The sequence below is a fragment of the Callorhinus ursinus genome, unplaced genomic scaffold (genome assembly GCF_003265705.2).
Source record: "Callorhinus ursinus isolate GAN/ISIS: 27379988/994484 unplaced genomic scaffold, GSC_fseal_2.0 scaffold41, whole genome shotgun sequence".
Taxonomy (NCBI): Eukaryota; Metazoa; Chordata; class Mammalia; order Carnivora; family Otariidae; genus Callorhinus; species Callorhinus ursinus.
In genome coordinates this window covers 11,139,485-11,165,947 of record NW_027397103.1, presented here as the reverse complement: position 1 = coordinate 11,165,947, position 26,463 = coordinate 11,139,485, and the positions used below count along the sequence as shown (strand labels likewise).

The 26,463-nt window shown below is 44.9% G+C and overlaps 2 protein-coding genes across 8 annotated transcripts in view; both read right to left on the bottom strand.

The window, feature by feature from the left end:
• Positions 1 to 22,748, bottom strand: part of CFAP251 (cilia and flagella associated protein 251) — a 64,743-nt gene extending 41,995 nt beyond the window's left edge. Inside the window, exons 1-9 of one of the 7 annotated variants that reach the window (XM_073881189.1) lie at positions 22,686 to 22,739; positions 22,302 to 22,353; positions 21,229 to 21,681; positions 19,719 to 20,072; positions 14,334 to 14,474; positions 12,535 to 12,644; positions 7,090 to 7,201; positions 6,741 to 6,821; positions 891 to 968 (exon numbers count right to left, since the gene is read on the bottom strand). In XM_073881189.1, the coding sequence (XP_073737290.1) occupies positions 891 to 968; positions 6,741 to 6,821; positions 7,090 to 7,201; positions 12,535 to 12,644; positions 14,334 to 14,474; positions 19,719 to 20,072; positions 21,229 to 21,663 (1,311 nt within the window). In that variant the 5' untranslated portion in view covers positions 21,664 to 21,681; positions 22,302 to 22,353; positions 22,686 to 22,739. The other 6 variants (XM_025889849.2, XM_025889850.2, XM_073881190.1 and 3 more) reach the window with 6 other exon arrangements.
• Positions 22,749 to 23,412: 664 nt separating this feature from the next.
• Positions 23,413 to 26,463, bottom strand: part of PSMD9 (proteasome 26S subunit, non-ATPase 9) — a 21,056-nt gene continuing 18,005 nt past the window's right edge. Inside the window, exons 5-6 of the mRNA XM_025889715.2 lie at positions 25,216 to 25,304; positions 23,413 to 24,884 (exon numbers count right to left, since the gene is read on the bottom strand). Of these exons, the coding sequence (XP_025745500.1) occupies positions 24,857 to 24,884; positions 25,216 to 25,304 (117 nt within the window). The 3' untranslated portion in view covers positions 23,413 to 24,856. The remainder of the gene's footprint in view (positions 24,885 to 25,215; positions 25,305 to 26,463) is intronic.

Here is a 26,463-nt window from a genome sequence, read left to right as displayed (position 1 = left end):
TACAGCATGGGGCTTGTTGTGTCTGGCTTCTTTCATTTACCATGATGTTTACAAGGTTCATCCACGTTGTAGTGGGTGTCAGTGCCTCGTTCCTTCTTATGGCTGAATCATAGTTCATTGTACGGATGGACCACATTTTGTTTATGCATTCATTAGCTGGTGGACATTTGGTTTACTTCTACCTTTTCGTTATTGCAAAGAATACTGCTGCTATGGACACTTGTATGCATGTATTTGTTTGAATGCCTGTTTTAAATTCTTTTGGATTGGGGCACCTGGGTGGCTCAGTCGTTAAGCGTCTGCCTTCGGCTCAGGTCATGATCCCAGAGCCCCGGGATTGAGCCCCACATGGGACTCCCTGCTCCGCGGGGGGTCTGCTTCTCCCTCTCCCACTCCCTGCTTGTGTTCCCTCTCTCGCTGTGTCTCTCTCTGTCAAATAAATAAATAAAATCTTTTTAAAAAAATTCTTTTGGATTTAGGAATTGCTGGGTCATAGGGTAATTTTATGTTTAACTCTGATTTTTTTTTTAATCTCATGATTCTGCCCTGTGTCAGTATATATATTACTGATCTGTTTGCTAATTCCTTTCTAAAAGGGAGTAAAAGCCAAGGTCCTGAAAAACCCTGTATTTTTTAAACCTGACATTCAAATAAATATTTGCTTCATTACTTTAAAAAATTAAATGAAATTTAAATTAGCTGCTTCTGATTTAATACACTAATTTCCAACGAGACTAAAATAAATGCTATAATTAAATCAAACCATTTTAATACATATTTATTGCTTCCTAAGTAGATACTATATTGTTACATTACCAAAACATCTGTACTCAGGGAATGAATATATACTTGTCCCTACATTTAAGGCAAATCAAAATATTTCTACTTACCCACAAATAATATATTGCCCGTGTTTTACTATTGCTCACCAATTCTTTATTATTTGTTGGATTAAAAGTAAGGTAGTTCTGAAATATAAAGTATGGAAATATATTACATTACAATAAATTTTCTGTTTCTCTCTGGCTAAGCTAAATGTTAAAAATAAATAAATTTTTATTATAATAAATAGCTGAGTAGGAACAGAAAAAACACAGCATTTTGTAAGCAATAAGAATATAATTTAAACACTGAGTGTTAAAATTAATGGTCTCAAATGTGTTCCCTTTCTTATTTAGTCTTATTTATTATAATTCATCATCTGTAAATTGGAACAAGCAAAAGTAGCACAATATTCACTAATAACCTTTACTCTGTGTCCTTTTGGACAAAAACTGCTGCATACACATTTCTAAATTTGACAAGGCCACAAGGTAACTTGCAATGAATGCCAAATACTGGAAAAAGTTTCTGATTCTTGCCAACGTGGTGAATAGCATGGGCCGCCTGGCTCCCTTCCCAAAAATCAAACCCGCAGTAACTATGGAAGTGAGGAAACCACAAAATGCAGAAGCTAAACAACACAGCAACAACACAGTGGAGACCCCTGGGGAGACTTAGGCGCATGTCCTGCCAGGGTATGTGGTTGGGACAGGGTGGCTGCAGCCTGATGTGAAGGGCTGCAGGGGGCAGCCCTGGGAGACAGATTCTAGAAACATGTCTTAAGTTCCATTTCTGCCACCTCTACCACATCACCTATTCCTTGCCTACTCCAGGAATGTAAAGGACCAGTGCCAGTGTTTAAGAAGTAATTTCAGGACAGCTCAAAGGCCTGGGGGGTGGGAAGGGGTGGGGAAGATCAGATGGAAGCAAGTGCGTGGACAAGATCTCACAAAGGCTGGAAATCAGTCGCAAATCACTGCAATCTATGATTCAACTAATCAAAGTTAATCTCTGATTAACTTTGCCAGATGCCAGCAAGAAGTAAAAGTAAGTCTTCCTTGGAGGAAGTTATCATCCTGAGCCTCAAATTATTCCTATACTTTTTAAAAGTACGACATTGGGCATTCGATGAAACATAACCAGGCATATGAAAGAGACAAATCTAAATGACTGACAACTGAGGAGGGAAGCAATCATCTGAAAGAAACCCCAGGAGACGCAGGTATAGCATTGACACACAGACTTGACAATAACCGTGGTCACGATGTGCAAGAAAGTAGAGGGCGAGATGGGTAATCTCAGCAAATAACTCTATTTTTAAAAAGAATTAAATGGAAATTCTAGATCTGAAAAAAATTATTAAAAAAAAAACTCAAAATAGGATTTAATAGAAAATTAAATATAGCCAAAGAAATAATTAGTCAGTACAAAGGGAAGATAAATTATAGGAGAAAATATCCAGACTGAAGGATAAAGACACAAAAGAACAGAAAATATAGACAAGACAATAAGAGACATACAGGACAAGATGGGTCCTAATATATGTATAATTGGAGTTCCAGAAGGAGAGGAAAGATTTTAAAAAGGTGATAAAAGTATTGTTTAAAGAAGCAGTGGTGGAGAATTTTGCAAAACTGAGGAAAGATAAGACATCCCAAGTTCAAAAACCCCAAAAGATATGTTTGGGTATTTTTTTTTTTTTAGATTTTAATTTTTATTTATTTATCCTTTTTTGTAAGTAATCTCTATGCCCAATGTGGGCCTCAAACTCATGACCCAAGATCAAGAGTTGCATGCTCCACTGACTCAGCCAGCCAGGCACCTAGGTTTGGATTTTTTTTAAATCAACAACGCATCCATATACATATAGACACATCATCAAAAACTGCTGAAAACCCACAGAAAATCTTAAAAGCAGCCAGAATGGAGCAGGAGGGGGAAGACACATAACTTTCAAAAGAGGGAACAATAAGATTGACAGCTGGGGAGCCTGGGTGGCTCAGTCGTTAAGCGTCTGCCTTCGGCTCAGTTCATGATCCCAGGGTCCTGGGATCGAGCCCCGCATCGGGCTCCCCGCTCTGTGGGAGGCCTGCTTCTCCCTCTCCCACTCCCCCTGCTTGTGTTCCCTCTCTCGCTGTGTCTCTCTGTCAAATAAATAAATAAAATCTTAAAACAAAATAATAAGATTGACAGTTGACTTCTCAACAGAAATGGTGTTAAGTCTGAAGACAATGGAATAACAGCTTCAAAGTAGTGAAATAAGAGAACTACCAACCTACAATCCTATAGTTAGGGAAAATAGCCTTCAAAAACAAAGATAATTACCAAGAGAAATGAAAGCGTATATCCCTACAAAGACTTGTGCATGAAATTTCATGCACCTTTGTTTTCAACAGCCACAAATCGGAAATGGTGCAAATGTCTTTTAACAGTGAATAAAGAGATTGTGACATATCCATTCAATGCATGACTATTCAGCATTAACATTATAAAGGACACATAAAGAATAATAAGAAGGAATAAACTATTGCTACATACATGGATGAATCTCAAAAATTAAACTGAATGAAAGAAGCCAGAGCCCTCCACAAAAAAGTCCATTTCTGTAAAATTCTAGGGTATGCAAACTAATAAACATTAATAAACAGGAGGGTAGATGTTGGGAGATGGGTGGAGGGGGAGTTGAGGTTTATTCCCATCACAGTGGAAAGTCACTCAAAGACTTGAAGTAAGAGAGTGATATAATCCGTTTTGCTTATTTAAGAATTATCGCTCTGACTGCTGCAGGAAGACTCGTAGGATTGGGAAAAGAGTGAACACAGATCAGCTGGGAGGATGTTGTAGTCATGCAGGAGTCATGCAGTGGAAACAGAAAGGGGAGGAAGGATTTCGGAATGCGTCTGCGGAGTACACAGTACTTAAAAGACATAGGAATGGATGACAACACCCAGGAAGAAGGTGTAGCGAGAAGAGGAGCCCCCACAACTCAACCCTGAGGCCTGCCAACAGTTAGAAGGTGTGTGATGAAAGACGACAAGCGGGGCGCCTGGGGGGCTCAGTCGTTAAGCGTCTGCCTTCGGCTCAGGTCATGATCCCAGGGTCCTGGGATCGAGCCCCACGTTGGGCTACCTGCTCAGTGGGGAGCCTGCTTCTCCCTCTGCTGCTTCCTCTACTTGTGCTCTCTCTCTCTGTCAAATAAATAAATAAAATCTTTTAAAAAGAAAGAAAGAAAGAAAGAAAGAGGACCAGCCCACAGAGGAGCCCAGGAAAGGTCAGTGAGCCAGCAGGAAAGGTGTCTTGAACCCCCACTGGGAGGGGTGCTACTGAGGATTTAATAGTGCTCGTCGACTTGGAAACACCACCAACTGACCGTGATAAACACAGATTTGGTAGAGCCATGGGTGGGTGGAAGACAGATCAAAAGAACCAAAATGTTCATCATCAGTAGGATAAATGAGCTGTATTATACTCAAACAAGGAGAGATTATACAGCAGTGAAAATTAATGAATTATAGCTCAATAATCAACATGGATGAATCTCAGAAACAAGGCGGAGAAAATGAAGCAATTATGACTCCAAATATGTAACAAACAAAACAGGTAAAACAAAATAGGATAGTACTGAGGGAGGGGTGCCGGGCTGCTTAGTCAGTAGAGTGTGCAGCTCTTGATCTCGGGGTCTTGAATTGCAGCCCTATGTTGGGTGTGGAGCCTACTTAAAAAAAGGTTGGGGGGGGGCACCTGGGTGGCTCAGTTGGTTAAGTATCCAACTCTTGATTTGGGCTCAGGCCATGACCTCGGAGTCCTGAGATCAAGCCCCATGTTGGGCTCTGCACTCAGTGTGGAGCCTGCGTGAGAGTCTCTCTCTCCCTCTCTTTCTGCCCCTCCCGGGTCATGCACACTCTCTTGTGCGCGCGCGTGTGCGCATGCTCAAAAAAAAAAAAGAGAGAGAGTACTGAGGGATACATACATTGCTGGAGAAAAGTATAAAGGAAAGCAAGAGAATATGTAACATAAAATTTGGGACACTGGTTAACTTTAGAAAGCAAGGTTGGGGACGAGATCGGGGAAGGGGGACAAAGGGACTTCTAGGGTTTGGGTGATGCTCTTTCTTGACCCGGCAGTAAACACACAGGTACATTCTGTTTTGTTCCTTAAAATGTACACATTTTGCATGTATGCCTTATTTAGCAATGAAAATACAAAGAGATCAAATATTTTGTGCACAAAAAAGCAAGAGATGATGAAGTAAGGAAGCGGGTATAGACAGCTCTTCAGAGACGTGTTACTATGAAGAGGCACAGAGAGCAAGAACTGGAAGGAGATGTGCCGTCCGTCCATGGCGTTCTCCAAAAATGGGTGACACGAAAGCATGTGCATCTGCGGAGGGGATAACCATCCAGTAGAGGGAGAGCTGATCACTGCGGGAGAGGGCCTTGAGCACATGAGGGGGTGGCATCTCGTGCCCTGGCCTCTCCAACACTTAAGAGGGGCAAGACACGGTGGTGAGGTTGAAAGCAGCCTGTAGGCCTGGGAGTGAGAATAGGCCAGCGTTTGTAACCGATGGCCTCCATTCTCTCAAGGCAAAATGAGAGAGGTCATCAGACGAGAGTAAGAGGAAGGGCTGGGGAGCTCGGAGGACGAGACAGTTGTCTCTAGAAACGAAACAGCCAGCCTATTAGAAAGCCAGGCCATGCTTGGCTAAAGCCAGCACTCACTTGCCCTTTGTGACTCAAGGCCAAATCGAGGGATTCGTTTCAGCTGGGTGGGCAGGAGCGCAGGCAGGCTGACAGCAGAGCCCTTCCAGACTTGGGGCCTTGCACTGCTGTCCAACAGCGCGTTCCATCGTGACAGAGACATTCGCTCATCCGTTCAGTCAAACATGGCGGCCACTAGCCACAGGTGGCTGGTGAGTACTTGAAATGTAGTGACGTTGAGGAAATGAATTTGTAGTTTTATCTCACTTTAATTGATTTAAATCTAAGTAGCCACAGGTATTTAGCAAAGTTTCATGACACAAAATCACACAAAAATCAGTTGAGTTTCTATATACTAGCAATGAACAATCCAAGAAGGAAATTAAGAACATGAATCCACTTATGATAGCATAAAAATACCTAGGAATAAATCTTAGGTTAAAGATCTGTACACTGCAAGCTACCCTGCTGAAGGAAATTCAAGAAGACATAAGTAAATGGAAAGACAGCCTGTGCCTGGGGATTGTTAGGAGGACAACAACTACCCAAAGCAACCCGTAGATTCAGCGCAATCTCTATCAAAATCCCAGGTGGGTTTTTTGCAGCAATAGAAAAACTGACTATGGCTGATGGCTACTGTATCAGCTCAGCTTACAAAAGCTGTGAGGAAAGTTTTTTCGGAGACCTAGACCTCTGACTGGGTTCTAGGTCCAGGATCCAGGTAAGTACTTTCCACAGTGTCTGGCGCATAGTAGGTACTCCGCAAGCGTGGGATGAAGGAAACAAAGGTAAGATGGTGCAGAACGGCAGAGTCAACTTTGTGGGTGTCCTTGGCAAGTCACTTCAAGCAAATTGAGACTAATAATTTCTGGATATTAGGAGTAGTGTAGGGCATGCTTCTAGAATAGGAAGGGCTGCTGGACCATGACTTTAGACGAATTATCTAGTAATTAATAGTAGCATTCCACAGATGTTACTAAAGAACTCCTCCTCAGCATGTCTGCATGGGTTGCGTGCGATACTTTATGTAAAGAACTTAGCAGCATCTGGCATATAATAAATGCTTAAAAAATATTGCTATCATCAAGATTAAAATGAGATCAAGGATATGAAAGTGGTTTTTTACAAACCATAACCAAACTCCAGCAAAACCAAAAGTAGGTTTGGACCTGGGCTCAGTGTAACTGTAGACATATCTTTACAGACTCATATTGAGCTCACCTGAACACCATACTCCTTGGGAAGGTTGAGGGTACACGCTGGCATTTCCACTGCTAAGGTCCACCTCCAGATGCAAACTTTCTGTGAGTGACAGCAGAGAAAGGAGAACAAGAAGGTTCCTGAAGGCTGCTGAAGTACCCTACAGCTCTCGGGCTAACCCTGTAACTTTGGCTCACGGAGCACGGCACTGTGAGTTAAGCCCCAGGGAGAGAGCCCCCGACAAGGGGCCATGGGGTCCGGTCGTTCCCTGAGAGCATCACAGATGCCATGTGGCCTGAGCAGAGCTGCTCACCGGGACACACTCAACAGGCTGGCCAGCCTGCTGAGGCCGACTCCAAGGGCCTCATACCTGGATTTCAGCATCTGAGATGGTTGCCAGGTACTTGGCGTCCCGGGTGATGGCTATGGCCCCGATGCCGTTGCCTTCTGGGCAGCTGTCAAATATTGTGTGCACAGGAATGCTGCAGAACAGGGCAGGGGAACACCCGTTTGTTGGGGTCTGCCTTGCTTCCCAGACAGACTCACTTCAAAAGCCTAACGGCTATGGAGGAACCAAACGTGGTCCATCCATACAATGGACTATGATTCAGCCGTACAAAGGAATGAAGCGCGGACCCCTGCTGTACCAGGGGTGGACCCCGAAAACATCACGTGAAGTGAGAGAGGACTGGCACAAAGACCACATGCTGTATGAGTCCACTGATAAGTAAAGTCCAGAATTAGGAAATCCATAGGGACAGAACACACATCGGTGGCTGCCAAGGGGAATGGGAGTGACAGCTGATAGTTTTGGGTTTTCTTTTTGGAGGATTGAAAATATTTTGGAAACAGGGGCGCCTGGTTGGCTGGAGCATGCAACTCCTGATCTCAGGGTTGTGAGTTCGAGCCCCACGCTGGGCATAGAGATTACTTTAAAATCTTTTTAAAAAAAAGCAGTTGGAACTAGATACAGGTGGTGATTGCACAACACTGTAAATGTGCCAAATGCCATTGAACTGCATACTTTACAATGGTGAATTTTTAAATTATGTGAATTTTACCTCAATTAAAAAAAAATAAAACTAACTCAGCCTTATGCAAACGTGCTATTTGTTCTCTTCATGAAGTCAGCCATCACTCACTATTGAGCGCTGATTCCGTGCCAGGCACGAAGGATGGAAATATGAAAAAAGATGCCTAGGACAATACCCCAGCTCTCAGGAAAACGAGCACCCTCCCACCTAACCGGGAATATAAATAAGCCCAAGCTTTCTAGACAGCAACTTAGCTGCATCTATTAAAATTTTAAATGTACATACCCTATGACCCAACAATTCCTCTTCTACAGCATTTTCCCAGAAAAACAATAGCAAAAGTAAACAAATACAAATTCATGTTCATTGTGGCACTGCTTTAATGGAAAAAAATCTGGAGACAACACAAATATCCATGGATGTGGGAACTGTTAAAAAATATTATGACATAACCATATAATGAAAAACTAGGCTATTTTCAAAAAGAATGAGGTAGATGTGGGAAGGTCACCAAAATTTTGTGAAAAAAGCAAACTGCAAAACAGTGTAGGTAGCATCATCCTGAGTGAGGGAGAGAGAGTGCATGCATTTCTGTGCACAGAAGAGTCCAGAGGACGGGACTCCAAACTGAACAAGGGTGACTCTGGAGATGTGTTTGGATGAGGAGGGACTTTCATTCTTTTTTTCCCTCATTCACTTCTGTACTGTGTCACTGGCAAGACTGTAGACCGTAAGAAGCAGGCAAAGCCTTGTCACATGCAGAATTAAATTAGAAATTTAAGTACCTAAGAGAGCCCAAGAAATGCAGGAGACAGCAGAAGCAAGGATGTGAGTGATGTGAGTGAGCGGCAGCATGGGGGACAGGGAGTCCCCGACCTGCACTGGCAGTGAAGGGCGGGCGGTAGGAAGTCCTAATCCACATACATGGGCTGGTGGTTCCCCATTGCTTTTCATTACGGAGCCCTTGTTACAGGAAACATCAACAGGCCTCAGGGGTCACCCCCACCCCAATTGGCTGGGACCAAGTCTGTGCCCCAGCTGAGGACCTGGCTGGTTCTCTGTCACTTGAGAAGACTTCATCCCCCTGGGAAGTAGCCCCCAAATTCACTTGGGAAGGCAGTCCTAACGCTGCTGTGAATGACACAGTGATGTCCTTAGTGGGGAAAAGCATCTTATCCCTGTGGATATTGAGAATTAAATATAGAGATGGTGATGTCAGTTGGGCCTGTACTATAAACGTATTGGTGGGAAGAGAATTTGTTTATTTTGTTTAGGAATGGGTGATGTTTAAGAGAATTTAACATATCAGAGCCTCTGATGGATTAGATTTGTGATTCTAATTTAAAGCCTGTAGTTGATTTAGACTTGTGATTTTAAATTCAAATCACATTGGTTTATAAACAATATTAGAATACTTATGAGAACTTAAGATTTGTCATAGTTATGTCTAATTTATTAGATTTACAAGAATTACTTAAGTATAGGTGAAGGGTTCATTTTTTAATCAGACTACTAAAGAACTTAAAGATAAAACCAAATATATTCCATTTCTAAGTGCAGTTTAAAAATGTTTAAAAGGAATTAATAATCAAATCTGTGAGTGGGGCCAAACATTAATCAAAACCCCCTTAAAGGCAACTGCAGGGCGCCTGGGTGGCTCAGTTGGCTAAGCGATTGCCTTCGGCTCAGGTCATGATCCTGGAGTCCCGGGATCGAGTCCCACATCGGGCTCCCTGCTCAGCAGGGAGTCTGCTTCTCCCTCTGACCCTCTTCCCTCTCATGCTCTCTATCACTCATTCTCTCTCTCTCAAATAAATAAAAATAAAATCTTTTAAAAAAAAGGCAACTGCAAAAATATGCTAGATTTATAAAAGGAGTAAGATTTATAAGTTGAATGAAAAGCTTAAGGAAAAACTATGGTTCTTATAACTTTAATAAAATGAATATTCATTCTAAAACCAAATAATCTTTTCTGGGTCCCAAAGTCATCATTTACTATATCATAAAACTCATATGGACATATTGAATTCTTCACCACAGAGGCACTTTGTAATTAAAAAGAAAAAATCACCGCCAGAGTCACCCCCCGATCTAGTGGGGAGATAGCTTTTCAAGCAAGAAAAAAGCAAAGAATAAACACTTTTTAGGAGGCCAGCCGTGCCTGCGGAAGGGGTGCTATCAGCAACAGCTTCAGAGAAGAGACATGTGTGAGGGGCCCGCCCTTCCTGCCTGCAGATTCTCTGTCACAGCATGTAACAACTTTCCCTCGTGTGTAAGTCGGATGTCCCAGTACTTGCAGCTGGAAATATGTGACAGCCACAGGTGACAGCTAGTCATGCAAAAGGGGAATTTCACTTTCTGGGGGACGAGTTCCTGTGGCTACGATGCAAGATGCATTTTCCCTCTAACACAGGCTGGGTTGGCAAGAGGCAGCCTCTGAAGGGTGTTCATCAGGGAAGCAACACAATCAGATTTTGCGTTTGGGAGATCACACTCAAAAGGCTGTGGAGAAAAACCACGTGATGCTACAGGATGATGTTCACGTATCTGTATTTAAGACAAGAGCAAATATTCTGGAAGGAAACACACCAAACTGACTACCTCTAGGAAGAAGACAAAGATTGGAGATGGTAGCCAAAGAAGACATTAGCTTTCAATTCAAAATTGGTATATCCATGCACTAGAATCTTGAAAAGAAAGGAAGAACTGATTCATATGCTACAACACAGGAGAACTCTGAAAACATTATGCTGAGAGAAAAACCAGACACAAAAAGCCACATATGATTTATGGACATAAAATGACAACAGGCAAACCTAGAGAGACAGAGAGTAGATGAAGGGCTGAGGGGAGGGAGAGTGGGGAGCTCACTGGCACAGAGTTTCTGTTTGGGGTGATGAAAACATTCTGGAAATAGTGCCGATGGTTGCACAACATTGTGAATATAAGTAACGCCACTGAATTATGTTTAAAAATTGTGAAGATGGGGCACCTGGGTGGCTCAGTCAGTAAAGTGGCCGGCTCTTGGTTTCGGCGCAGGTCATGATCTCAAGGGTCCTGGGATTGAGCCCAGCATCGGGCTCTGTGCTCAGCAAGGAGTCTGCTTGAGGATTTTCCCTCCCTCTCCCTCTGCCCATCTCCCTACTCACGCTCTCTTGCTCTTAAATAAATAAATATATATATCTTTTTTTTTAATTGTGAAGATGGTCAATTTTATGTTATGGATATTCTACTACAATAAAACAAAATCCCCATTCTGGAGGCTAGGCTGCAGAGTGAAGCTGCAGAGAAGGAAGCCAGCCATGCGAGAGCCCAGATGACACCAGGTGGGGCAGGGGCAGTGGGGGTGGGTTCAAAAGGCATCTGGGAGGAGATGCAACAGGGCTTTGGGACATTTTAGCAGGAGATACCCATGGGACATGCAGGTGGAATGTTCTCCAGCAGCTTCCTCATCCGAGAAAAGATGAAATATGAGGTGGTTATGGAGATGAAGATGGTGTGGTTTCAAACCCCAGATCTGTTCCCTCCTGGCTGGAGAACAGTACCAACCGCATCCTCACCACCTCGGGCCAGAGGAAACAGAGTCTCAGAAGGTGGATGAAAACCAAGGGGACATGGTACCAGAGAAGCCAAGAAATGAAGAGTGTCAAATGCCGCCAAGATGTCCAGTAAGATAAGGACCAGGATTAGGTAACGTGGCCCCAGGAGGTCGCCAGTCACCTGGGGGACCTGTATCTTAGAACATCCAACATAACTTTCCAGAACACTCGAGAGCATTAAATACAACTTCTTCCTAATTGTGCCCAACTGGACTCGTCCACCCCCCATGTCACCCCACCCCCCCCCACAACCCAACCAGGGCCTTACAATCTTATTAAACTAGCACTTCACTCTGCCTCTAGGACCGGGAATTAAGAAAGAAAACACATATGAGCATCTATCATGGGCCACGTACTGTGAGCTCTACTGGTCTTCATGACAGTCCTGTAAGGTAAGTGTAATGCGTTGAGGAACCCCTCAAAAGTCATGTCCACCCAGAGCTGCAGAATGTGAGCGTTATATGGGAATAAGATCTTTGCAGGTGTAGTCAGTTCAGATGAGGTCATGCTGGATTAGGATGGATCCTAAATCCAATGGCTGCTGAGCTCAGAGAAGAGAAGACACACAGAGACACACAGGTGACAATGCCACGTGAAGACAGAGGCAGAGACTAGAGTGACTAGTCTACCAGCCAAGGAGCACCAAGGACTTCCAGCCACCACCAGCAGCTGGGAGAGGGGCCTGGAGCAGTTTCTCCCTCAGAGGCCCAGAAGGAACCATCCCTTCAGGCACCCTGATTTTGGACTTCCAGCCTCGTGAACTGTGAGGGAATAACTCTTTGTTATTTTAAGCCCCTCAGTGTGTGATAATATCTTAGAGCAGCCCAAGGAAACTAAAACAGTGGGTATGATTAGCCTCCTTTTTTGTAGGTGGGGAAAGTCACTTCACTTCTCTGGGCCTCCAAGCTGGGTTAGTGTGAGTTAACCTCCCTCAGTCCCATCTACTCTGGGACACCGCCAAACCAAGTTTCTGGGCCTAAGGAGCTAAGAACTGTAAATGGGAAATTCACCAAGGTAATGTCACTCAATCAGGCCTCAAGGCAACAAGATGGCCAGCCTCCCCAGGCTACTTCACCCTCACCCGGCATCCCGCCACTGGCTTCTGCATGCCCAGACCGGCATTACTCATTTGTTGCAGATCACTACACTAGGCAGGAGAAAACAGGACTGCACCAAGCCTACCCTGTGAAGGAGTCCCATATAATTATCAGGCAGTTGGGCCCTTTGTCAGCCGTGGCAATCCACCGCCTGTCTTCACTGATGCAGAGGCAGGAGATCACGTTAGGGTGGCCCTGCAGAAATGCAGAGAAAATGCTTTGAAACATCAAGGACAGTAGGAGAAGCTGGGGCCCCAAAGAGAGAACTAAGCTCCCTTTCCAGGTTCATCTGGCTGAAAATTCCATTCCTATAGCCTTTCCCTGGCATTTCTCCATAGCCAGTGGTTTTCAGATTTTCTCTCCCTCAAAACCCCTGAAGGACAAGTCACACTCCCCACAAGGACAGGGGCTCCCTACAGGTCTAGGCACGTGCCCAACTCTGAACCCAGCTTGAAAGTAAATGTTGGGGTTCTGCCCAACCGCCAGCCCCCTTGAAGCCCTGCTGGCCTCATCTCCCTAAAACAGTGCCCACATCAGGTCACTGAGCAGCTCCGGAGCAAAAGCCTCTTCACTGGTCTCTCTGCTTTCCTTCCCATCCCCCAACAATCCTTTCCCAGTAACTCAGGAACCTTCTGGAAACACAAACAAGATGGTAGTGGTCCCTGCCAGGACATAGCCCATTTCCTCCCTTCTTCGTCTCCCCTTGCTCACTCCGAGTCAGCCATACCGGCCTCCTTTCTGGGCCCCGTGGGCAGGCCTGCAAACCTGGAGCCCTCTGGGTCTGGAATGCTCCTCCCCAGACTGCCCCTGGCTGGTTCATTCTCCTCAGTCAGTCAGATCTCGGCACAAAGGGCACGTTTGCACTGCCAGCCCACCCCATCGGAGGGCCGTCTCTCACTCTTGAGCTCTCTCCTGCAGCAGCCCACATTGCCTTCGGAGTGCTTGTTATAATTCGTAATTGTGTGGGGAAGGAAGACATGTAGGACACCAAGGAGGCACAGAGGGCACTGGAAATACAGGAAGATGCTCAAGGGAGGAAGGCATAAGGACGACAATCATCCTACTCAATGCTTTCACGTCAGGGGACCTACATTCAAGACCTGGTTTCACCAGGTACCAGTGCCACCTTGGGCAAGTCAGTTAAACCACTTTGAGCCTCAGTCTTCTCTTCTGTAGAATGGGGATATTAACACCCACTTCTCAGCATGATTATGAGGATCAAAGCCCTTTTAAACCTGCAAAGCCCTCTAAGTGTTAATTAGGTCCAAATCCCTGCTGAAGCTTTTTGTGTTCCCCATGGTACTGTGGAGACAACATGACCTGTCCTGACCACAGTTTTAGGGAAATGTAAAAATACAGATGTCTTAAATTCTTGTTGCTATAAAATTAAAATCAATTGCTGTTTGTAAATTGATTCTGATTAGAAACAGAGACAATGAACAATAAAATGTGTTTCCAAAGACAAGACTTGCTATAGTTCAGGGGCACCTGGGTGGCTCAGTCGGTTAAGCATCTGCCTTCAGCTTGGGTCATGATCCCGGGGTCCTGGGATGGATACCCCACATTGGGCTCCCTGCTCAGCAGGGGAGTCTGTTTCTCCCTTATGCTCTCTCTCACTCGCTCTCTCAAATAAATAAATAAAATCTTAAAAAGCAACAACAAGGGCGCCTGGGTGGCTCAGTTGGTTAAGCGACTGCCTTCAGCTCAGGTCATGATCCTGGAGTCTCGGGATCGAGTCCCACATCGGGCTCCCTGCTCAGCAGGGAGTCTGCTTCTCCCTCTGACCCTCTTCCCTCTCGTGCTCTCTATCTCTCATTCTCTCTCTCAAATAAATAAATAAAATAAAAAATCTTAAAAAAAAAGCAACAACAAAAACTTGCATACCTGAAGATGGTGCTGAGTATTCTTGAAAACATTGTAGATGACTGCAGTGTGAGCACAGACATACAGAAGAACTCTCTGGTTTTCGTCTCGAATATAGTAAACAGGAAGAGAACTGTTCCATCCGAAAGACCAAGTCATGGTCTGGAAGACAAAGGCAAAACCAGCAAGACACTAAGTGTGCTGAGCCCAGAACTGTGATGCCAGGCACCCTTGGCACAGTCTCTGGAGGAGAAGGATTTCACATCATCAGTCCAAAAAAGAGAAATCACTTCAAGGATGTCCTCAACCGTGTGCTATAGTGCGGATGACCCTTGAAACCATGATGCTGAGTGAAAGTGGCCAGACACACAGGACCACACAGTGCATGCTCAGTCAGATCCATGGAGATAGAAAGTAGCTTAGTGGCTGCTGGGGGCTTGGGGAAGGTGGGTGGGGAGTGACTGCTACGGGATGTGGACTTACTTCTCTTGTGGGGGATGAAAACGTTCTGGGATTAGACAGTGGTGACGGATGCACAACCTTGTGAACATGCTAAAAACCAATGGATGGTATGCTTTAAAAGGGTGAGTTTTATGAGGATGTGGAGAAATTGCAACCACTGTGCACTCTTGGTGGGAATGTGAAATGGTGCAGCTGCTGTGGAAAACACCATGGAGATGTCTCAAAAAATTGAAAGCAGAATTACCATATACTGCAGCAATTACACTTCTGGATATATATCTCAAAGAACTGAAAGCAGGGTCTCAAAGAGATATTCGTATGCCCATGTTTATAGCAGCATTATTTCACAGAAGCCAAAAGGTAGAAGCAACCCACGTGTCCCTCGATGGATGAATGGATAAACAAAATGTGAATATTATGCAGCCTTCCATAGGAGGGCGATCCGACACACTCTACAACATGGATGAACCTTGAGGACATCGTGTAAGTGAAATCCACCAGTCACAAAAAGACAAATATGGTAGGATTCCACTTACATGGTCCCTAGAGGAGTCAGATCCATAGAGACATAAAGTAGATGGTGGTTGGCAGGGGCTGGGCTGGGGAACAGGGAGTTGTTCAATGGGTAGGGAGTTTCAGTTTTGCAAGATGCGTTCCAGGCATTGGTTGCACCACAGCGTGAATGTACTTACTACTATGCTGTACACTTAAAAATGGTTAAGATGGTGAATTTTAGGGGCGCCTGGGTGGCACAGTTGGATAAGCAACTGACTCTTGGCTTTGGCTCAGGTCCTGATCTCAGGGTCACGGGATTGAGCCCCACGTCAGGCTCCGCGTATAGTCTGCTGAAGACTCTCTGCCCCTCCCCACCCTCCCTTTCTCTCTCTCTTTCAAATAAATAAATAAATCTTTAAAGAAAGATGGTAAATTTTACTTTATGTGTATTTTACCACAACTTTAAATTTTAAGAGGGTGAATTTAATGGTATGTGAATTATACCTTGCTTAAAAAAGAAAGTCAACAGTAAGCAGAAAGAACGTCCTACCCTTCCACTCCTCAGAACCTAGACTGCTTAGTACCTGACACAGTGAGCACTTAATATTGTGAAATTCAATGTACTTCATGAAAATATATGGAATGGACAAGTTACAGCATAGTGACTAAGGAACTTCATAAGAAAGGCAATTATTCAGCCAGGAATATTTGGTCCTCATATATCATTTTCCCTGGAAGAATAAAGCATAAAGAGACAAAATTCCCTCAGCATCATTAAAAATTCCATATTGCCAGGAATAAATCCAAAATAAAAATTTTCTGAAATGAAAAATTAGAGGTACTAAGATTAAATCTGACTACTACTTTTAACCCAATAGTAGTTTACTTAAGCAAATTTTTTGTGTTCAAAGTCTTTTATAAAAATCATGGATAGGGGCGCCTGGGTGGCTCAGTCATTAAGCGTCTGCCTTCGGCTCAGGTCATGGTCCCAGGATCCTGGGATCGAGCCCCGCATCGGGCTCCCTGCTCAGCAGGAGGCCTGCTTCTCCCTCTCCCACTCCCCCTGCTTGTGTTCCCTCTCTCGCTGTCTCTCTCTCTCTGTCAAAATAAATGAAATCTTTAAAAAAAATCATGGATAAACAAACTGTGGATTCATACAAGGGAGTATTATTCAGCAATAAAAAGAAATGAACTAGCAAGCCAGGAAAAGACACGGAGAAATCTTAAATGCATTTTGCTAAGTGAAAGGAGCTAACCTAAAAAGACTTCACAGTGGGGATGCCTGGGTGGCTCAGTGGGTTAAGCATCTGCCTTCGGCTCAGGTCATGATCCCCGGGTCCTGGGATAGAGCCCTGCATTGGTCTCCTTGCTCAGAAGGGATTCTGCTTATCTCTCTCTCTGCCCCTCCCGCCACTTGTGTTTTCTCTCTCTCTCTCTTTTTGACAAATAAAGTCTTAAAAAAAGACTTTACACTGTATGATTCCAACTACATGACATTCTGGAAAAGGCAAAACTATGGAGACGATAAAAAAACCAATGGTTGCCGGGGAGAGAGGGGGTGAAGGGAGGGATGGAGAGCGGGGCATGAGGGATTCGAGCGCACGGACACTACTCTATAGGACACGACAATGGTGGATACACCTCATTATACCTTAGTCAAAGCCCAGAGAATGTTACACCACGAGGAGTGACCCCTATGGTAGATGACGGACTTCAGTTAATAATAACGATCAATATGAGCTCATCAACTGTAACAAAGGTCCCACACTAATGCAAGATATTAACAAAAGGGGAACCTGGCGTTGGTGGGGGGCACAAGGGAGTATATGGGAACTCTGTGCTTTTCGTTTCATTTGCTATAAATCTAAACTGCTCAAAACAATAGTCCATTTAGGGGCGCGTGGCTGGCTCAGTCAGTAAAGCCTATGACTCTTGATCTCCAGAGTGTTCCAGCCCCACGCTGGGTGTAGAGATTACTTAAAAAACAAAAACAAAAACAAAAAAAAAACAGTCTGAGACCAATCAGTCAAATGTGGTAGCATCTAAAGTGACGACTAAGTGATCTGAGATTTTTAGTAACGAATTCACTTAGTATTAACAGAACTTCCTTGCTCAAGCAGCACTCACATTAACTGAAACCACACAGTATCAACTGCATTTGCACTAGTTTTACCATTCATGGTGAATGATCATGGAAATAGCCGTTTCTTACAGCAATCTTCCAAAACACGAACACAAATGCTATTGTCAAAGCCAGATTTCACTACATTTGACAATCATGAGAGTCGTTCTCATAAACGCATGATACCTCATTTTCTGGGCTAGAGACGGTATCTATGGTTATGCCCATTCACCCTGAGCACTGTGAGCTATTCCAGGCCTTTGGGATAAGGCAGGACACCCCAAAGGAAAAGGGGAATGCCACGGGCAGAGAGGGAGGCAGGAGTACACTCTCTGAAGCACCTCTGGTGAGAACAAATCAGAAGTAACACACAGCCATCAATAATAGGGAACCAGTTGAATTTAAAATGAGGAAGTGGACGTACATGCCCAGATACGGAAAATCCTCCGAGACATGGTAAGTGGAAAGACATTCTGCGGTAATGCAGAAGATCTTACTGGTAAAGCAAACAAAACCTAATGTGTGTCATGGGGTGTGTGCACGCACACAGGAGCACACAAACAACCTGTCTGCAGATGCCCAGGAAAACGTCTGGAAAGATACATAGTTACACCAAACGTTAGTCACCTCAGGGAAATGGATTTGGTGTGGTCTGTGCAAGAAGAGGAATCTGCTTGAATTTTTTTGATTTTTGATTTTTATTTACTTATTTTTAGAGGGGGGAGGGACAGAGGGAGAGAGAATCCCAAGCAGCCTCCATGCCCAGCACAGAGCCAGACGCGGGGTTCATCTCACAACTCTGAGATCATGACCTGAGCTGAAATTAAGACTCAAACGCTTAACCAACTGAGCCACCCAGGCGCCCCTACTTTTTTTTAAAAAAGAGCGCCTATTAATTTTAACATAAAGAAAAAAACAATACAGGAATGGGGTAAAAAAATGAAGTGTCCTCAAAGAGCTAAACAAATTTGCAGAGGGAGGTGGTCTAGAAGAGCTGGGTTCTGCAGTGAGCCCAAAGCTAACAGGGGACCCAAACCCCTGGCACAAAGGCCACTTGCTCTCATTAGTGATATCACCTGATGTCTTGTTAGCTGGCTAAACAAGACAAAGTCCTTTTTTTTTTTTAAGATTTTATTTATTTATTTGACAGAGAGAGACACAGTGAGAACACAAGCAGGGGGAGTGGGAGAGGGAGAAGCAGGCTTCCCGCGGAGCAGGGAGCCCGATGTGGGACTCGATGCCAGGACCCTGAGATCATGACCTGAGCCGAAGGCAGACGCTTAACGACTGAGCCACCCAGGCGCCCAACAAGACAAAGTCTTAATGGGCTCTAAAACTTATTCTTTCTTTCACACTTGATCTTAGCCAAAAGGCCAAGAAGCAATTATTATTCTTTCTTTCAGATTGAGCAAGCACAAGCTTTGACCTTGAACTCCACTGCTCAAAGTAAACCCAGTCTACAGAAAGGAGGCTGTCAGTTGTCTGCATCTCCCACTAGGCATCTTCCATCATCCTCATCATCATTACCATCCTTGCCACCATCATCATCATCATCATCATCATCATCATGTGAACACTCGTCAAGTGCTCACTCTGTGTCAGGAACTACATTAAACACTTTAAGTACATTCAATCACTTACAAATCTTCCAAAGGCGGAATCTACAGGAGAAAAAAAGGAGATGAATCCTAGGGAGCAATTTTCAGGAGCAGATGGAAGAAGAAGGGAAAACCTCTCCTCTTCCTTCTCTTGGTAAACGATAATATTTGTATTCCTTGCAGATGGTGCCTCCCTGGAATACTGTTGTGACAGCAAAGGCAGATTCCTTTGGACCACCTGTTGCTTTTCTCAGTGGCTTTCACTTTTTCCAACCTTTCGCTTTCTGGTCCATCTCTGAATGGATAGTTTTAGGAGCCCTTAATGGTTTTAGGAGCTTGTAAAGAGGTATCAAGCCAGCTGAGGCAGAAGAGGTGAGGAGAGGAGCGAAAGGGGAAAGGGATGGAGAAGAAGGAAGAGGAGAAAGTGAGAGAGAAGGGGAAGAGAGGGGGAGATGGAGCTTGAGTCTCCCACAAGAAACAGCACCCTATGCAACAGACAAACCACGTCCGGAATGTCCTGCCTGTGGAGCAACACTACTGGACCCAGATGCAGCGTTCCTGTCACACATGTCAGCCCAGAGTGCTGAACTGAACTTTAAAACACACGAGTCTATTATTAGTTCAAAAGGGATCTTTCTGGTGGTATTTTTTTCCCATATGCATAAAATTCCCTTATTTCACAATGCTCTCCGAAGCACTAGAGGAAATTAAAAAGCATGTTACACTTACCAAAGGATACACGTTGGCACTGTCATCCTTTTGAAACAAAATGTCCTCGCTGGTAGACACCAGTGATTTCTCCGGGATCTCTGCTTTGGACTGGAATTCTTTCTCTTGTTCGTCACTTAAGGATGATAATCTTTTCTCTTCTCTCCTTTCTTGTCCCAATTCATCTTGGGGCATCTGGTCGATTTTCTCCCTGAGCTCGCTTGAGGACTGTGTTTCAGGGAAACTAATATCTTGTTCCTCAGAACGGGTTTGATCCAAATCAAGAAATCTTAGTTCTGAGCTCAAGTCTCTTAAAAGCTCATTTGTTTCCGAATGCTCTGATTCTAATGCATGCTTTGACTCGCTAAGGGTTCTCTTAAAAAAGAAATAAAAGAAGATTGCAATTCCAAATACAGTGTGTAGCTGCTTCATTCCCTCCTTCACTTTCCTTTCTGTTCCTATTCAGCCAGCCTTAGTGTTTGCCTCACATTGAAACTATGAAGTGTTTTAAAAAGGAGTCTGGGGGGCGCCTGGGTGGCTCAGTTGGTTAAGCGACTGCCTTCAGCTCAGGTCATGATCCTGGAGTCCCGGGATCGAGTCCCACATCGGGCTCCCTGCTCAGCAGGGAGTCTGCTTCTCCCTCTGACCTCCCCCCTCTCATGTGCTCTCTCTCTCTCTCACTCTCTCTCTCAAATAAATAAATAAAATCTTTAAAAATAAATAAATAAAATAAAAAAAAATAAAAAGGAGTCTGGGGAGCACCTGGGTGGCTCAGTTCGTTAAGCATCTGCCTTTGGCTCAGGTCATGATCCTGGGGTCCTGGGATGGAGCCCCAGATTGGACTCCCTCCTCAGTGGGGAGCCCACTTCTCCCTCTCCCACTCCCCCTGCTTGTGCTCTCTCTCACTCACTCTCTCTGTCAAATAAATAAATAAAATCTTAAAAAATAACAATGATTAAAAAAAATAAAAGGGAGCCTGGGACATTTTATACTTAAATAGCATGAATCATGGGTGTGCCAGGTATATTCTTGGCCTACTAGCAGAACCACACAGCAAAACCATTCTTCTAAGTGGCACTGGTTGTCTCCAAGGATGGACGAGTCACAGAGTCACTTCTCCTTGGACCACAGCTGAGTCCTCCTTCAGGAGGAGAGCCTACATTACTATGATCACGCGGACTCTGTTCTTAGACAAGGACACTCTAACTAACCCCTAGGAGCTCTTTATGTCAGCTCCACTGCACACCTCCTCCAGGAAGCTTTCCTTGACCATCCTCCTAGCTGGGCTAAGTCCTTGTTTTTTGTTTTTTTAAATATCTCCCATGCATCTCTCAATCACTGCACTTAGCATATTGTTTTATGGTGTTCAGGTATCAGTCTGCCTCCCTACGTACCCTAGAGCTCCTTAAGAGCTCCTTAAGTGAATGGATTGTATTTTATTTGTATTATCCCCATAGCCTGGCATATGGTAAGCATGCAATGATTCTGAATGAATGAATGAATGAATGAATGACTTAAAATTACTACTTACGAGGGAAGTTCCTGACATGACTGACTGGGAATCAGTCAATATAAGTCTCTTCGAACTGGTCATGGACTTGGTGACTTCTGGAGGCTTCACTGTGGTTTCTTCCTGTCTTGCAGCCCCCTCCTCCTGTGCTGCTCCAGGCTTTTCCTCTGTTTCTTCTCTGACGGCCTCATCCTCCCCCCCTTCCTTCCCCACCTCCCCCCCTTCCCCTTGTTCCTCCCCCTCCCCCCCTTTCTCCTCCACTCCTTCCTCTCCTTCCTCTTCCTCCTCCTCTTGCTCCTCCTCCTGCTGAGGCTCTTTCGGTACTAATATGTCATCTTCCTTTAATTCCTGTTGCATACTTTCCACCTCTCTATAATATTGGTTATACTCTTCTTCCAGTTCTGTTTCTTCATCTTCTTCTGCTTCTTCTAGTGGGGACTCCCCTGCATCTGACATTCTTCTTTGTGGAGTTTCCTTTAGAGAAATTTTGACCATAACAATCAGCAGTTCCCTCTGTTTCCCATTTTAATTTCCTGGTGCACTAACCTATCGATGAAGTATGCAATACCAGCTCTGGTTCCTTTCCACAGGAATGAAAAGAATCTCATACTTCTGGGAAAGCCTGTCCCAAATCTAAAGCCTACTGATGCCGGGGCCTCTCATCTTTCTAGGAATAACTTTAGAGCATTGTAACTCACTTTATATATATTCATATTCCCACAGGCAGCAAAATGACAACCCAGGCATTAACAACAATTCTAATAATGTAAATAAGGGCAGAAGCAGCGGCTTAGTGGTTAAAAGCAAGGGCTTTGCAGTTGGCCTCTCCTAGCACTGAATCCTGGTTCCACCACTCACTTGCTCTGTGACCTTGGGCAAGTCACTGTACCCCTCAGAGTCCAAATTCGCTCACAGGCAGAATAAAAATGATAAATTCTGGGGTTGAGATGACACGTAAAATGCTCAACGCAGCTGCCGCAGAGGGCTTGAGAAAGGCAGCAATCGTTTACAAAGTTTAACAGCCTTCTAACATAGTCTCATTTCTTTCTTCCGACAAACTTGAGTTTGAGGCTCTGGGAGTTGAAGTGACTTACTCAGATCACACCGCTAGAAAGAGGCCGACCTCTCTAACGCTCGGTTCCTCAGCTGAAAAAACATCGCTACGATCTCAAGCCCGGGGCCCTGAGCACGGGGCCTGCTCGGACTGCAAACTTTGCCCGCGCATCTTGACGCGGGGCGGGGGGGGGGGGTCCAGGGGAGGGGAGAAAAGTGTGGGGGGGGGCTGCGGGGGGGGAACAACGCCCAGGCGCGGCTCCTTCCTCCAGCTCCGGTCTCTCTGAGGCTGCCCCGGGCCCCCGCCCAGGTGGGGCGAGCGCCCCCCACCCCGCGGGGCACCAGGGCCCCCGCCCCCGACTCACAGAGCTCGCCTTCCGACGGCCTCAAAGGCCCGGCCCGCCCGCCGCCTGGACCCCTGTCACCTCCGCAGCCTCCAGCGGCCGCCGCTTTCTCCTGCACGCGCTCCCTAGCTACGGTTGCCACCCAAGCCCCGTCCCCAAGGTAACCGCCGCCACGGCGACCGGCCGTAAAGCGGGAGGGCCGGCACAGCCCCTGGCGGTCCCCGGGGAGGGGCGCGGCTGCGGCCCCCGCGGCCAAATTAGCCTTCCTCGTCCCGACGACACTTTCTTCAGCTCCCTCCCCCGACTTCTTCCCAAGGTGCCGCCGAAGCCCGAGAAGCTGCAGCGGTGGCTACCTGCAGTTCTGACTTTCTGAAGGCCTGACGACGCGAAGTACGAGCCGTTTGGTAAAATTCTCTTTGCCAAAAGCAAACTAAATTTGCTGGTCTCTGAGACGCAGCACTTTCTCAAAGGCACTACATGTTGGGCGCAGTATTTTAGCTGGCTGGGATGACACACTACGTAGGCTACGTTATCTTGCTGTTCTTACCACAAAATGTGTCTGCAAAACCAGCTTGGTTCAACCTCTTAGGATCATTTCAAAATGACTCTCAGCTACGATCTCACACACCATCCTGAGGCTTCTAAAAGGAGACCTGCAGGAAGCCAGCCCAAGGCACTGACGCGGAACACGGGTGCTCTCATTTTAGGAGAATGTCAAGGATTCTCCCCGCCCCCACCCCACCCCCAAGCCCCAGCGCCGGCGGATTAATAAGCATACATCTCAAAAAAAAAAAAAAGGAACAAACTGGATGGTACAAGCTGTGTTTATTATAGTCTAGGGCTTATAAAAAGAGATTGGAAAACACTTGGAATCAGAACACACACAATTTAAACAGCAAATGCTGGTAAGCACTGCCTGTCTGTGGCCACAAGGGGGTGGTGCATGTGGATGTTAACTTTTGGGGAACACGCTCAACAGGAAGGTTTTCCAGCTGAGCATGAGAATCCACGGCTGGAAAAGCACGCCCCAGTGTTGACTCCTGTCAGGGCAAGCTGGTTTCTGTATCCAACCCAAGCAAATCCATTCCCAAGGAACCCAGGCATGCCTCAGCAGAATGGGCCACACCACCTCTGAGACACAAAGTGGTGCGCAAGAAATGGGGAAATAAACACTGGGATAAGGTGGAGAGAGAAAGTAAAACACAGGGTCACTAAGAATCACTGAAACCCATGTTGCCATGTGAAAGGGAAAATAAAAGGAAGAAGGAATCAGCATTTTCAAGAAGTCAGATCTGCACACACTGCTGGTTCCCATCAGCGATCAAGCACACCCTGGCAGTTTACAAACTTCTGTTGATCTGAGGGAATGATGAGGAGGTTCAATTATAAAAAATCAATTTAGAAGGTAATTTGCAAGGCTTTTTATTCCAGAAACGAACGGAGCTTGCTGCCCTCTGGTGGTTGACAGAAGAGGAAGCGGACACTGCATTTAGCTGCGCGGGTAGCTGCATGGGGAGCTTCCTGGTTTTCCCTGTTCTTCAAGGGAGCAGTTGTGGCCCCAGAGGATATAATTTCTATATCCAGAGCAGCAATGCCACAATGCAAATGCAGATGGTGCAAACGCCATTCACTAAAGTTTCATGTTTGTTCTGTCCAATTTTTTTTTTTAATAAGCTCTACACCCAACATGGGGCTTGAACCTACAACTCGAAATCAAGAGTTGTATGCTCCACTGACTGAGCAAGCTAGGCACCCCTGTCCAACTTTCTATAAGAATGTTCTAATTCCTGTCTAAGCTTTGGTTTGAGAAGTTCATAAGAAATTCAGTTGGCACTACATGTTAACTAAATTTAATTTAAATAAAAAATTTTTTTAAAAATCCAGTTGGGGTGATAACATGGTCATATCAGCACTGAAACCTGTGTTTATTTGGGGAAAAAAAATCCTAAAAGAATAAAGTCCTATCAGCACCTACCAGAATAACTCCCGCCCACTGGCCCACAATCCAGAGGACTCCCATTTAGGGCCATGGTCTAATTTGCAAAAGATGCCAAGCACAAATCAAGTTAACAATGCCTTAATCCCAAGAGATTACAATGGGAGGCCACAGCATTTCCTTCACCCAGAAGTTCAGGTTTCCAGCCTCTTCCAGATCCTTAAGCTTCAGGGAGAGAAGAGAAGGAAAAAATTCCCACCAGACCCACGTCCAGGACAAGGGAAGGTGTTTTCCTATTACTGTTCCCCAGGGACAATCATCTTTGCAAAGGAATAATGTTGCAGCTGTTAGAAAAAAAGAAAAGGAACAACATAAGTTTGGTGGCTCCATTCAGAAGACCAGAAAGTGAGCCCTCTGAGTGTTTCACCTGCATTCTTTAATTCTTTTAAAGCAAATGCCCAGTTATTGAAAGAACCAGAGTGACCAGGGCTCCCTCTGCCTCCATACCTGCAATCTCATTCCTGCCGCAGGTGCTTATCAGGAGTTTCTACAGGTGATCTGGGGAACACCCTCATTCCCAGTGGCCCCCTCCCTTCCTCCCCAGAGCTTTAGGGCTGACACACACTCAAGCAACAACTGACAGGGCGTTGTCAGCGAGCAGAAATGATACTTTACCCCAGCAGTCCTTTTCCTGCCCAGCGGGTCGGGACAAGTCTAAGCTGGTGTTTCTCCCCTCTGCGGATCACTGTCACATTCAGGGGTTTCTGAAAGGAAAATAAGCTCATTTTATAGTCAACCTGTTTAGTATTCAAAGAGATTCAGATTAAAATGCCAAGATACTGACTTTTGCACAACAGAGTGGTAAGGATGCTTATATTAAGCATAGTCCTGCAGTTGTCAAGAGTGTGGGGGATGTGACACTCTTGGGGCAGCCGATGGGCCACAAACTGGTAGCGTCTTCCTGGACAAACACGTCTCTCCACCAAAAAAAAAAAAAATCTTTAAAAAGGCACACATGAGATACATTTTGCAGAACTACGAGATGATATATGAACAAAGTGTTCCTTCTAGGACTGTTTATAAATTCAAAACCTGAAAACACCCAAAATATCCCTCGATAAGGTATTATTCAAATATAGCATAGTGAATGAAGCAGTTTTAGTAAAAACAAAACGAGCAAAGTATGAACCCATCTGAATATACGTTTTTGTGTTTGTTTTTTTTATTTCTTTTTTAAATTCTTTTTTAAGTAGGCTCCATGCCCAATGTGGGGCTTGAACTCTCCACTCTGAGATCAAGAGTTGCATGCTCTACCAACGGAGTGAGCCAGGCACCCCTGAATATACCTTCTAAAAGGGCATATATATATTGCTTCATGATACAAAGCTTTCTGGAAGATATACAAAAAAACTGTTAACAATGGTTACTTGCAGAGAGAAGCACTAGGAGTTTGGAGTGAAAGAAGATGACATTTACTTTTGTATCTTTTTTTTTCTTTTTTCTTTAAAGATTTTATTTATTTGAGAGACAGCAAGTGAGAGAGCACAAGCAGGGGGAATGGCAGAGGGAAAGGGAGAAGCGTACCCCCTGCTCAGACTCCAGGTCCCCTGCTCAGACTCCAGGTCCAATTCCAGGACCCAGGGATCATGACCTGAGCTGAAGGCAGATGTTTAACAAACTGAGCAACCAGGCACCCCTACTTTTATAACTTTCTGTACCATTAATTTGTTTTTACCATGTGTATGTATTACTTTGATATAAAAAATTAAAATAGAATACATATGAAGGCAACTTACAAATTACAAGTGCATCAAAATCTAGAACGTTGTGCACCAAAGGACACTATCAACAGAGTATATCAACAGAGTGAAGGGCGCCTGGGTGGCTCAGTTGGTTAAGCGACTGCCTTCGGCTCAGGTCATG